Here is a 12,692-nt window from a genome sequence, read left to right on the forward strand (position 1 = left end):
GTGACGGTGTGAGAGAAGGCTTACCCAAGGAGCTGGTCTTTGTTCTGCTCCACCACCGTGGGGGGGACATTGGAGACCACCACCTGCATGTCGAGCTGGTTGACTACCGACACCTGAAAAGCGAGCGCAGTCTGTTCAGAACAAACATCAAATACATATGGGACACAGTTTCACCCGGACACAGATTAAGCAGAGTTGTGAATGAGTAAATTATTCTTTTAAAAAGGCTCCGTGAGAGGTGTTTTGAGTCAAGGCTTCGGGCTTCATCTACGTCCGGGAAATCGGATACACACACAGATACAAAAGCAACAAGGAACCTTTTCCGCCCCTCCTTATCGTGTGCAAATGGGACAGACGGGGGTTTGAAGCATCTACCATGAGGCCAAGAGGACACCCTCAAAGCCTGAGGCCTTGAGTTTGACTGTCTCAGGCAGGGCTACCTCATCACGAAAGCATCATTCCAAATCTCCTCCGCTACAGAGTAATGAACTTAACTTAAAAAGAAACAAAAAACAAAAAACAAAAAAACAAAAAAAACAGAACACCTCAGCGTGTGGAAGGCAGATAAGTTAGCTGGGCAGTTCCCCGTGAAATGAACCTTCTCAGAGGCCTATGAGACAAAGGGAACCACAATGTGGTGTGGCGTGGTTCAGCGGAGGCTGAAGCCAAAGGACGGGCTCATTGTAACGCATGGAACGTAATAAGGAACGGCATCAAACGTGTGCATTTCAAGGAGCCCCGTCCTCCCGACACCTACCTCCGCCAGCCTCCCCTAGCGTGGTTCCCCTCCGGTCCAGACCTCTTCTTGCATTAAGAACAGAGCAGAGAAACAGGGCTTGCACGGACCTCTAATGCATAATCAATGATCCCCATCTGCCCAGGGACAGTTCAATTTGCAACAAAACTGGGGACCTGGCCAACAGTGGAGGAACACACATTCATCTGCTCTCCCGGGCGTAGCTAGCTAGCTAGCTAGTGACAACAAGGCCAGCGCTAGCCTGGACACAGTTCAAGTCTGTTATACACTCATCGATTCGCTGGATATCAATAGCCTGTGCTTTTTAAACAAATGCAATCCCTATCCCTATGTTTAGTGTGTATTTTTTGGGAGGTGTTTTTGGCTTCGGTACAAATCCACACCTGGGGAGAGGAGTTATTGATATGGAGGATATCGACACAATTAGCGGTTCCTCAGGTCTTTTAAAAGAGCTATGAGCTGAAATTGATCATGGCCGGCGGAGCCTTTGATAAACTGGTGGGTGCGGAGAGAGGCTGGCATCGAACAAAGACTCGGGGAGAACAGAAGAGAGTGTTTAGAGAGGAACTGACATTCAAGTACCAGTGGGTTTTCAGTTGAAGACATCGTAAATAATGTATATACCCATATCAGAGCTGGGTGAAATGCACTCACCGCGCCCTTATTAGGAACAATATACTAATACTGGGCAGGGCCTCCCTTTGCTCTCAAAACAGCTTAAATTCTTCATGGCACTGATTCCACAACATGTTAGAAACATTCCTTTGAGGTTCTGGGCCATGATGACATGATTGCATCACGCAATTCCTGCAGATTTTCAGATGCACTTTCAAGCTGTGAATCTCCCGTTCTACCACATCCCAAAGGTGTTCTATTGGATTCAGATCCGGTGACTGGGAAGGCGACTGAAGAACACTGAACTCATTGTCATGTTCATGAAACCAGTTTGAGACGACTTTAGCTTTGTGACATGGTGCATTATCATGCTGGAAGTAGACATGAGAAGATGGGTAAATTGTGGCCATGAAGGGATGCACAGCAACAAAACTCAAATAGGCTGTGGCATTCAAGTGATGATTGATTGGTATTAATGGGCCCAGGGTGCCAAGGAAACATTCCCCACACCATTACACCACCTCCACCATGAGAAGGTGTACAGGTTTCCTAATAAAGTGCTCGGTGAGTGTATATATGTTACGTTTTATAAGAAACCCTAACCCTAACCCAAATGAAAGTGTGCTTCATTTAGCTTGGAGTTGGAACATACCATTGGTTACATTGTACCAGGCAAACCAAATCACATGTAGCAAAAGTATTTGAAAAACATATCCATTTGACCCAGGTCTGATCCACATCCTGTATGACAATAATATAATATATAACATTTAGCTGATGCTTTTATCCGAAGCGAATTACATTGCAGTGAGTGCATACATTTTTCAGTATATATGGTCCCAGTGGGAATCGTACCCACAACCTAAGCGTTGTTAGCGCCATGCTCTACCACAGAGGACCACAAGTATGACCACAGTATGACATATCCTTGGTTCAACAGGGTAAAGAGGAGACCCGACTCACCACCACTTCCGCCTTGCTGCTGAGCCCCCCCTTCCCGTAGTTGTCGGTGGCGACGACTTCGAACTTGAAGTAGGAGCGGCGCATGTTCCTGTACATGATGGCCGTCTTGATGACCCCGCTGTATGGCTCGATCACAAAGCCGTCCTTGCCGTCGCTGGTCGGGGGGATGATCAGTCTGTATTGCATGAGGCTGTAGTTCCCTGTGTCCTTGTCTAAAGCCTTGGGCACAGAGCAGGAGAGGGGGATTCAGAATAGATTCACACACACACACACACACACACACAGGCAAAACACACATGCGCAAATACACACGCGCAAACACAGACATGCGCAAACAGACACACACACACGCGCAAATACACACACACACACACACACACACACACACACACACACACACACACACACACACGCAAACACACAGACACACACACGTAAACACACACACACCCCATGAATATACAAAAAAAAAAGAAAAGAAAATAACCCCACGATACTGATCATCTCATCTCCAGAGGAAGGCACACATTTCCATGTTTTGTTTGTTTTTTTGTTTTGTTTTTTTGGGGGGAGGGGGGGGGGCTGAAGTCCTTTCATCCACCTGTAGGGGGAGTCTTTGAGCTGTGAGCCATGTGCAGCAGGCTACAGGGACATTGCTGTCACTCTGCCCAGCTAGATTTCAGCGTTTGCAGCGTTGCTTTGCAGTGACATTGATTTATAATCCCTGTTTTATGACTGGGGCTGAGTGTAAAGGAGCAGAGACAGCACTGTGCCCTGCCCCGGTGGAGTCATTAACACAAATGAGATATTTTCAATATTCTGCAAGACTCATTCAACTTGATAGAGCACCCCCCCACACACCTCCCCCCCCACACACACACACACATACTATATATCTTAAGGTCATATAGTTAGAGTTTCCTCCCCCTCGCTTAGTCATGGCTGAGACCATGCCCAGGCGAAGAGTACTGGAAGAGTATCTGAATGCAGAGTGAGAGAGAGGAGAGGGAGAGTGGAGAGGAGAGGGAGAGTGGACCAGGCTGTAGATACTGTACCAAGGCTGCAGAGAGCGGGGTGGGGGGGTGGGGGTGGGTGGGTGGGTGGATGGGGAGAGAGATAGGGGGGAGAGGGAGAGAGAGAAAGAAGAGGGAGAGAGAGAGAGAGAGAGAGACACGCGCACACAGACACGGACACAGACACGGACACGGACACACACTTTTGGGCATGTGACTGGGCGGTTTAAGAGCTTGAGCCAAGCAACACGAAACCTGTTTGAAAGAGCACGCACACACACGCACGCACGCACGCACGCACGCACGCACGCACGCACGCACGCACGCACGCACGCACACACACACACACACACACACACACACACACACACACACACACACACACACACACACACACACACACACACACACACACACACACACACACACACACACACACACACACACACACACACACACACACAGACTTTTGAGCATTTGACTGGGCGGTTTAAGAGCTCCAGCCAAGCAACGCAAACTTGTTTGAAAGAGCGGGTTGCAGATTCGAGTCTGATCTGCTGTGAAACCCTGCGAAATTGGATTTGTTCTTCCCAAAGATTAGTCTTTGTTCCCCTATCTTTACGGAAACAGAGACTCTCTCTGTTGAGAGCTCTTTCTTTTTTTCTTTTTTTGTTCAAATATACTAATTATCAGATCAATGTGGCCCTCGCAGACAGCATATGCCTTTCAAAGACAGAAGTAATTATTCCTTAGGAGGTAGCAGATGCTCCTGTGAAAAGAACGAGCGAACGTGCTTCCTTCCTGTGACGACGTCCAACCCCTCCTCTGAGCCTTTTGGCACAGGGGGGTTTTAAATTCTCCCTTTCTGCCCCCAAAACTATTTAAAGAAGGATTTCAAAGTAGATTAGTCTCTAATCTGAATGAAGCTGAGCAGCTTTGACAAAAATCCATATTCAGATCTGCTATGAATTTCCTATTAGCAAAGCGGCTGGGGGGAACAGGTATGAATACCAAGAGGAGAGATTGACCCTGGCTGTGAGTAAAACCTCCGAAGCTGAATGTTTCCTTTTAAAGAGAAAAGGCGGGTCGAGACGTCTCTGGCTGGGTAAATCTGACCTGGTAATTCCATTACCTCCTGGTCTCTCTGGATTATCTCTTTGTAGGTCTCGGCAAACAGCCCTCTGTGTACACAACGGTGCTGGGCACACACACACGCACGCACGCACGCACCGCACGCACGCACGCACACACCGCACGCACGCACACACAGACACACAGACACATAGACACACACACACACACAAACGCTCCTGCATGCACACACACACACACACCCACACATGCTCCTGCATGCACACACACACACACACACACACACACTCACGCTCCTGCATGCACACACACACACACACACACACACGCTCCTGCATGCACACACACACACGCACACTCCTGCAAGTCGCTTTGGATAAAGCTTTGGATATGTTAAACAATGTAAATGTAAATGCACACTCACCGACACATGCATGCACACACACACACACACGCAATAAAAAGTGGCGATGTGTGTGTATGCGTGTATGTGTGTGTGTGTGTGTGTGCGTTACTGGAGATGCAGAAGAATGACTGCCCACTTCTCATTAGGATCATAATGACTCTCATTGACAGATGTCCCTGCACGGGCCTGTCTGCCCTTCAGCCTATCACATCGCCTCTTACTCAACACTCACAAAGACAGTGAGCGTCTGAGCAAACACATCAGAGAGGGTGACGATACAAACCCACTGACACGTATCAACCCATGTGAAAAGCCTCCCGTTGAGATAAGTCCTTTTTTCCCTTCCACAAAAGCCTTTCAGCCAAAGGCCACAAGAAAGCCTTTGCAGCACGCCACCGACAGGTGTGCTGAAGCCCCCCTGTTTTAAAGAAGTCTCGGCGGCCCGTAACCTTCTGAGCATTGCCGGGGGTGTCTTGTCTGCGAGTACAAAAGCGTTCAGTCTCCAGCTGCTTGCACATTATCAACACAGGGCCAAAGAAAGACCGAAAATAGCAGCTTTCCCAACGCGTTCGGCGATAAAGCAGCTTGGTTGTCTTTTAGACGAGGATAATCGCTCTGCCGGACATGTTTCTGTGCTAGGTCGGGTAAGGGCAGTCTGGTGGACATTTTGTATTCCCTTTGACCCTTTTTCTCTTCCCTGACAAAAGACGACAATGGGAGTCTTCTGGTGTGTTGGGAACATTTGAATGGGTGTGTGGGGCCCTTTTTGTTCAATTCTATCGCTGACTCTGACTCTATCCCAGCACTCGATATAGACGACGCTGTTTGCTTTCACGCTTGGCAGTGTTCTCTGTGTACTAGCTAGGATGGACAGGTAGACTGAGGGCAGAGTGTGTACTAGCTAGGGTAGAGAGGTACATTGAGGTCAGAGTGTGTACTAGCTAGGGTAGACAGGTACATTAGGTCAGAGTGTGTACTAGCTAGGATGGACAGGTAAAGTGAGGGCAGAGTGTGTGCTAGCTAGGGTGTGTACTAGCTAGGGTAGTCAGGTACATTGAGGTCAGAGTGTGTACTAGCTAGGGTAGACAGGTCGAGCGAGGTCAGAGTGTGTACTAGCTAGGGTAGACAGATACATTGAGGTCAGTGTGTACTAGCTAGGGTGTGTACTCACAAGGGTGGACAGGTAAAGGAGAACCTAGCGTAATGTGTAAGGCGTACCTGGACTTGCAGCACAGAGGTAAAGGTCTTGGCATCCTCCGCCACTCCTCCCAGGAACAGCGGCTGGATAAAGACTGGAGGATGATCGTTCTCATCCCGGACCTCAATTATCACCCTGGCTGTGTTGGCTGCAGAGAGAGAGAGAGAGAGAGAGAGAGAGAGTGAGAGAGAGAGAGTGAGAGAGCCAGACACACACACACACACGCACACGCACACGCACACGCACACACAGACTTTGACTGGGCGGTTTTGGTCTTGAGCCAAGCAACACAAAACTTGTTTGAAAGAACACACACACACACACACACACACACACAGACACCCACACACACACACACACACACACACACACACACACACACAGAGAAAGAGGGAATGCCAAATTACCTCGAGCGCCAATGAGGAACGACTCCTTTATTTGGATTAAACAGTACCACAGTCGGTGCCCGAAAGGGGAGTTTACAATAAAATGTACTGATATACATGGAATCATTCATTTTACAAACATACAGGGAGTATGCATTGCACTGCATTGCGGTTTCTCCTAGTATTGTCATTTCTCATAGTAAACCGCTAAGCCATATCTAGAAGTGGTACAAATGCGCTGTGGGACTGTTGCTAATAAAACACCATATATCATTGGACCAGGAGGACAGAGGGAGTCAGCCCACATATCTCTCTTTATCCTCCCTGGGTTTTCACTGTTACACCACATGACAACACACACAGGCTAGAGGAGAGCTCCTGCTGCATTGCAATACACACACACACACACACACACACACACACGTGTGCGCACACACACACACGCACACACGTGTGTGCACGCACGCACGCATGCACTGGCATGTATGCATGCATGCACACACGCACATATACATACACACACATATACACACAACATACGCATGCATGCACACACACACACACACACACACACACACACACACACACACACAGCCCTCCATACTGTATACACACACACACGCACACACATGCAAGCGCACGCTCACAGGCACACACACACATGTGTGTGCACACACGCATGCATGCAAGCACGCACGCACACACGCACACACACACAGCTTCATATACACACACACATATGTATGCACGTACACACACACACACACACACACACACACACACACACACACACACACAGCCCTCCATACTGTACACACACATACACACGCACACACATGCACGCGCACGCTCACAGGCACACACCCACACACCCTCCTCCACAGAGCCGTGAATCACCGATGCGGGGCTAATCACTGCAACAAAGTGTCTTCATTATACGACGGCGGGAACGCCGGTACGGCCACGCACGGCGGGGAGTACCCATCCACTCAGCTCTCTCAGCCATTTAACACATCACCTCCTCCAGGTGTGAGATGACTCGCACGAAACATCCACAGCTCCCCTCCCAACGATACTCAAAAACACAATACAGCAGCCAGGCCCACTTCTATGTAAACAAGACCTAATCTGTTGCTCTCGGGTGTTTCCAGCGGCCTCCGCTCATCGGGGAAAAACCCCCCCCGAATCCCATCACATCTCACATCGACGTGAGATGAAAATGCTAATGCGGTCGAGTCAAACGAGTTCGCGTTCCGGAGAACATGGTCGATGAGTTTGGTATAACCAAGCGTTTAAAAAGAGTGTCTCTTTTCTTTCGGGAGTCTACAAAGTTGACGAGGGAGATGAAAGCACAGCACGTTGTATCGAATTGATTTCTGCTATCGTTTCTGCATAGTGAGAAAACACGGCGAGATGCTGACGCCGAGGAGTCTCACTTCACGCACCGCATTTGGAAGCCGCTGCTTAATCAAAGTCGCTCAACTTAGAATAAACGATCCGCCTTTGAACAGTCCAAACTTCATACAGGCGAACACGGATATGCGTTTTCGCTTACAAGACGACTGAGACATCCTGGCAATAACAATTACTCCTTGATCGAAATCGAGTTGTAAAAACCTCTTGAGCCACCACAGCCTGATGGTTTTAAATTCTCAAACCTTTCTGAGGCGAAGTTCCTCCGACGCTACAGAGGGTGGCTTTTTGCCCCTTACGCAACTTGCCTGGGACCATACCTGGGTCTCCTGCTTGCCACGACGCTGCCTTAGCCCGCTAAGCTAAAGCCTAGGCGTTAAGCTCATGCAGCGAAACGCAAAGTGTTTAGGTCTAAGGTAAAAGTCACCAATCGCTTGAGCAATAATACATTCCAAACCACCTCCTCTACACGTACATTTGGAGGGCGCTCGGAGGTTGGAGGAGACCACCCTCATGGAGTCGGCCTCCACTCGGAGGACGTAGCTGGCGTTGGTCTCGTAGTCCAGCTGCTTTGCCGTGGAGACCACCCCCGTCTTGTTGTCCACAGTGAACTCACCTGAGACAGAGAGAGAGGAGACACATAGGGATCAGCAGAGTGGGCAAAACCAAAACTGTTTAAAACGGGGGAGATACCGACCAGGTCATACAGATCAACATAGTGCTGGATGAGCTAGAACATCCTGAATGGTAATTGGTCCCTAAGCCAGAGTGTGCAATGTGTAGTATGCAGGAGCGATGTTCTGCACACTCACTTTCCGGTTCATACTGTGTAGGGGGGGTGGGGGAGTGATGGATAGTGTACATACACACTGCAGGAATGTACTAGAAAGAAAGATGTACTAGAACTTTCTTCCCTCATGTCATTCTTTGAAAAAGTCAGACTCTACCATGAACCTTAAACCCACAAACAATGAAGGACACACACACACACGCACACACACACACACGCACACACGCACGCACTCACCCCCACACACACACAGTCATTATCTCTTCAGTGCTTCTTCATTGAATCTAATGAGAGAGTTAAAAGCGAAACCAATTCCCCCCTCCGTTTCCAAATCATTAAATATGCTCCAGATGTATTTTAATGTTGTGGGTCTCAAATATGGGCATGCAACTTCATCTGTTCACACTCAGAGAGGTATGAGGCGGAGATTGTAATCACAGACAATTTGCACCCTGACTCTCTGGAATGAACCGTACACACACACACACACACACACACACACACACACACACACACACACACACACACACACACACACACACACACACACACACACACACACACACACAGATGGACGGACGGACGCAGAGACAGATAGACAGACAGACAGACAGACAGACAGACACACACACACACACACACAGACAGTTGGATGGATGGACGGATGGAGAGACAGACAGACAGACAGACAGACACACACACACACACAGACAGTTGGATGGATGGATGGATGGATGGACGGATGGAGAGACAGACAGACACACACACACACACACACACACACACACACACACACACACACACACACACACACACACACAGAGACAGATGGATGGATGGATGGATGGATGGAGAGACAGACAGACAGACAGACAGACACACATACACACACACACACACACACACACACACACACACACACACACACACACACACACACAGACAGACAGACAGACAGACGGATGGATGGAGAGACAGACAGACAGACAGACAGACAGACACACACACACACACACAGAGACGGATGGATGGACGGATGGAGAGACAGACAGACAGACAGACAGACACACACACACACACACACACACACACACACACACTTACAATCACTACCATCACCGCTGCCATTTATTACCGCATTACCTATTCTTCTGTCCTGATACTTGCACTGTTGAGAGGAAGCCGGCAAAGTCATCGTTTCATCGTACGTTTCGTTTCAAACCTGCGTCCTGCGCGTGCGACCAATAAACTCTGACTCGACTTGAGAGGAACGAGACGGGTACTTATCATTCTTCAGAGCGCTTTTACATGGCAGTAATCCTGTCAGCGACGGGGGGACAATGGGGAGTCAAAGTAAAGCGTCTTATGATAAGCCGAAGGACAGAGTGACAGTGACTTTCACCTGGCGGAGGGAGTAGTGCCAACAGACTTCAGACCCCTGGTGCCGTTTCTTGGATGAAAAGACAAGCGTATTCAGTCTTTTTTTTGTTGTTGTAAAAGACGGTGTTTTTACATAAAGGCGAACCGACAAAGACGGAGGATCGCGACACCGTGGCGAATGCGACGCGGGGCTCCTTGGGATAGACTGACCCGACTCTGACGAACGTGAACGCACGCCGCTCAGCTGCCGAGCGGCGGCCTTGAAGAAAACCTCCTCCGCCTCGCTCGTGTTTTCGTTCTGCGCGTCCTATCGGGTTACGAGGGAGAGAGCACGGGCGGGGAGAGGAGAGGGGGGGGGGTTGTCGTCGCCAGAGCGGCCGGGGTGAAGCGACAGCGGAAAACCGGTTTAGAGCGGTCGTGCGGACTTCCCGCCAACTTCCGCCCCCCGCTTTTGACTTTCCTCCGGCGCCATCGGGAGAGATGGAGTTCCTGGGATTCCGGATGACTATCAGGGGAACAAGGGTGTACTGGTGTGTCCTTGTGACCTTGAGTATAGAGTGTAAAACGAGTAAAAATACTCACCTCCCTCGTTGCCCTCGATGATAGAGTAGATGATGGTCTGATTGACAGCTGCGGCCAGTATGACCCCGACCACCTTCCCCACTGGAGCCTTCTCGCTGACGGGAGGAAACCTGAAGGAACACACACACACACACACACACAGGTGCCCACACATGCACGCACCGCACGCACACGTAGACGTGCACACACACACACACAAACACACACACACACACACACACACCTAGAGTCAATGACACAGGCAATGGGAACACTAATGGAGACATACTGAATAGTGCTCCCAGGTAATGTACTGAAATTACCCTTTACTGGCAAGACTGAGACCTCCATATGCTTGTATCGACACACAGTATGATACACATTCCAATATCACACTGGTATTCACAGTGCGTATCGACGTAAGGCCAGAGTGCACAGCTCCCCAAGGTCCTAGAAGGCTGGTTTTCACGCTAGCCTTGTAATCAGCGGCTGACTTCAAACCAACCAGATGTGTGAGATCGATTATGATTAGAGAAACTGATTCATAGACGGAGAGCCAAGGAGAAAGAGAAGAATAACTCTGGTCCTCAAAAGGTCCTGCACCGTTGACATATGGTGTGTGCGTGTGAGTGTGTGTGCGTGCATGCGTGTGTGCGTGCGTCCTAATACTGATTATAATCATCTATTGTTGGAACAAACAGAAGAAATTCCTCATAGACTTCATATTCTAGTTATGCAAAAAGGGGTGTCTTGTCCAAGAATATATTCAAATGAGCAATATCTTGTTTGTTTTCAAATTATTTTGTGCGATATGGTGAAACAGCATGGGTAATGGGCACTCTGGCAGAGAACCTACACAACCTCGCCAAACAGCTTGATTACACGAACTGATATTTGGAGCAGTGAAATCTCAAGTCGGTTTCATTTCATTAAATAAACTATATTAATTTGAGTCTCTGCTCGCAGCTGGTTGGGCTCTAAAACATGGGTAATTAACCAGGTCAGTTATCACAATTTCATAAACACTCTCTCTCTCTCTCTCTCTCTCTCTCTCTCTTGCAAGCACCCAACAGTACGTGGTAAATGTGATTAAATTGTTGCTAAATCTCGAGTCTTTTCAAGAGCTGAAATTTAGTTACCGCCGTACATGGAGAGCCTTACAAAACACGCTCTTGTCCCCAGGATGAACAACCAAGAGTTTTTCCTGGCACGCAGCAATGAATGAATAACAACACTCAAGGACGAGTCTTTCTCTCTCTCTCTCTCTCTCTCTCTGACAGACTCGGGGCGTTCCACACACATTCCGCACACTCCAGTCTGTCTCACATCGCTTGTTCAACGGTCATTGAGGAGTCAGAAGAGGGGTGGGCTGTTGATGTTCCAAATTAAATTACTGACAGACCATAGCACAAATCAGATATCACAAGTGAGTGCGTCCCCGTTTTTGAAATGGAAAAAAAAACCCCAACAAACTTCAAACGAATTGGCGTGACTCCAGGGTGACTTGCTCAAGGAGACTGTCGGACAACTCCATTAGCCCGCTTCCGTAAACAACTTTAGGACCGAAAATTAAATAAACAAAAACAGCGTGGGTGGGGGGGGTGGCTACACGGGCTACACATCCTCCTCAGGCTTTCGATCACAGTGTGAATCGATTCAGAACCAATCCACATTGGGGGATTATGTTATGTATAAGCAAAACATAAGGCGTTATGTATCGTACAAATATGGCGGCTGTGAGAAGAGGATTGTTAGTCCTTCAAGGTCTCTGTGACAACGCTGCTAGCCTGCCGGGAAGCAGTCTCCACATTTTTCATGCGACGGTGGGACACATGCACGCGCACACACACACACACACACACACACACACACACACACACACACACACACACACACACACACACACACCCAGCAGCCTCACCCAGCTGCCTCACACTGCTTGAAGAGTGTTCCCCCCTCCCTCTCCCCTAGGCAAATCAACCACCAGCCAGACTTGGAGGAGGATATTACCAAAGTGAGCTGTAATGCCTTTTCTCCTCCGGTTATGAGGCGATTGGCTTCCTACGGTGGCAGTGTGCGAGACACACACACACACACACACACACACACACACACACA

General features: G+C 48.9%; 1 protein-coding gene across 1 annotated transcript in view; it reads right to left on the reverse strand.

The window, feature by feature from the left end:
• pcdh15b (protocadherin-related 15b) overlaps positions 1-12,692 on the reverse strand; it is a gene marked incomplete at its 5' end in the record, with an annotated part of 120,845 nt that overhangs the window by 19,728 nt on the left and 88,425 nt on the right. Inside the window, 5 exons of the mRNA XM_083688217.1 lie at positions 25-113; positions 2,336-2,554; positions 6,065-6,192; positions 8,319-8,459; positions 10,596-10,705. Coding sequence (XP_083544343.1) covers positions 25-113; positions 2,336-2,554; positions 6,065-6,192; positions 8,319-8,459; positions 10,596-10,705 — 687 coding nt within the window. The remainder of the gene's footprint in view (positions 1-24; positions 114-2,335; positions 2,555-6,064; positions 6,193-8,318; positions 8,460-10,595; positions 10,706-12,692) is intronic.

The sequence above is a fragment of the Argentina silus genome (genome assembly GCF_951799395.1).
Source record: "Argentina silus genome assembly, chromosome: 16".
Classification (NCBI taxonomy): Eukaryota; Metazoa; Chordata; class Actinopteri; order Argentiniformes; family Argentinidae; genus Argentina; species Argentina silus.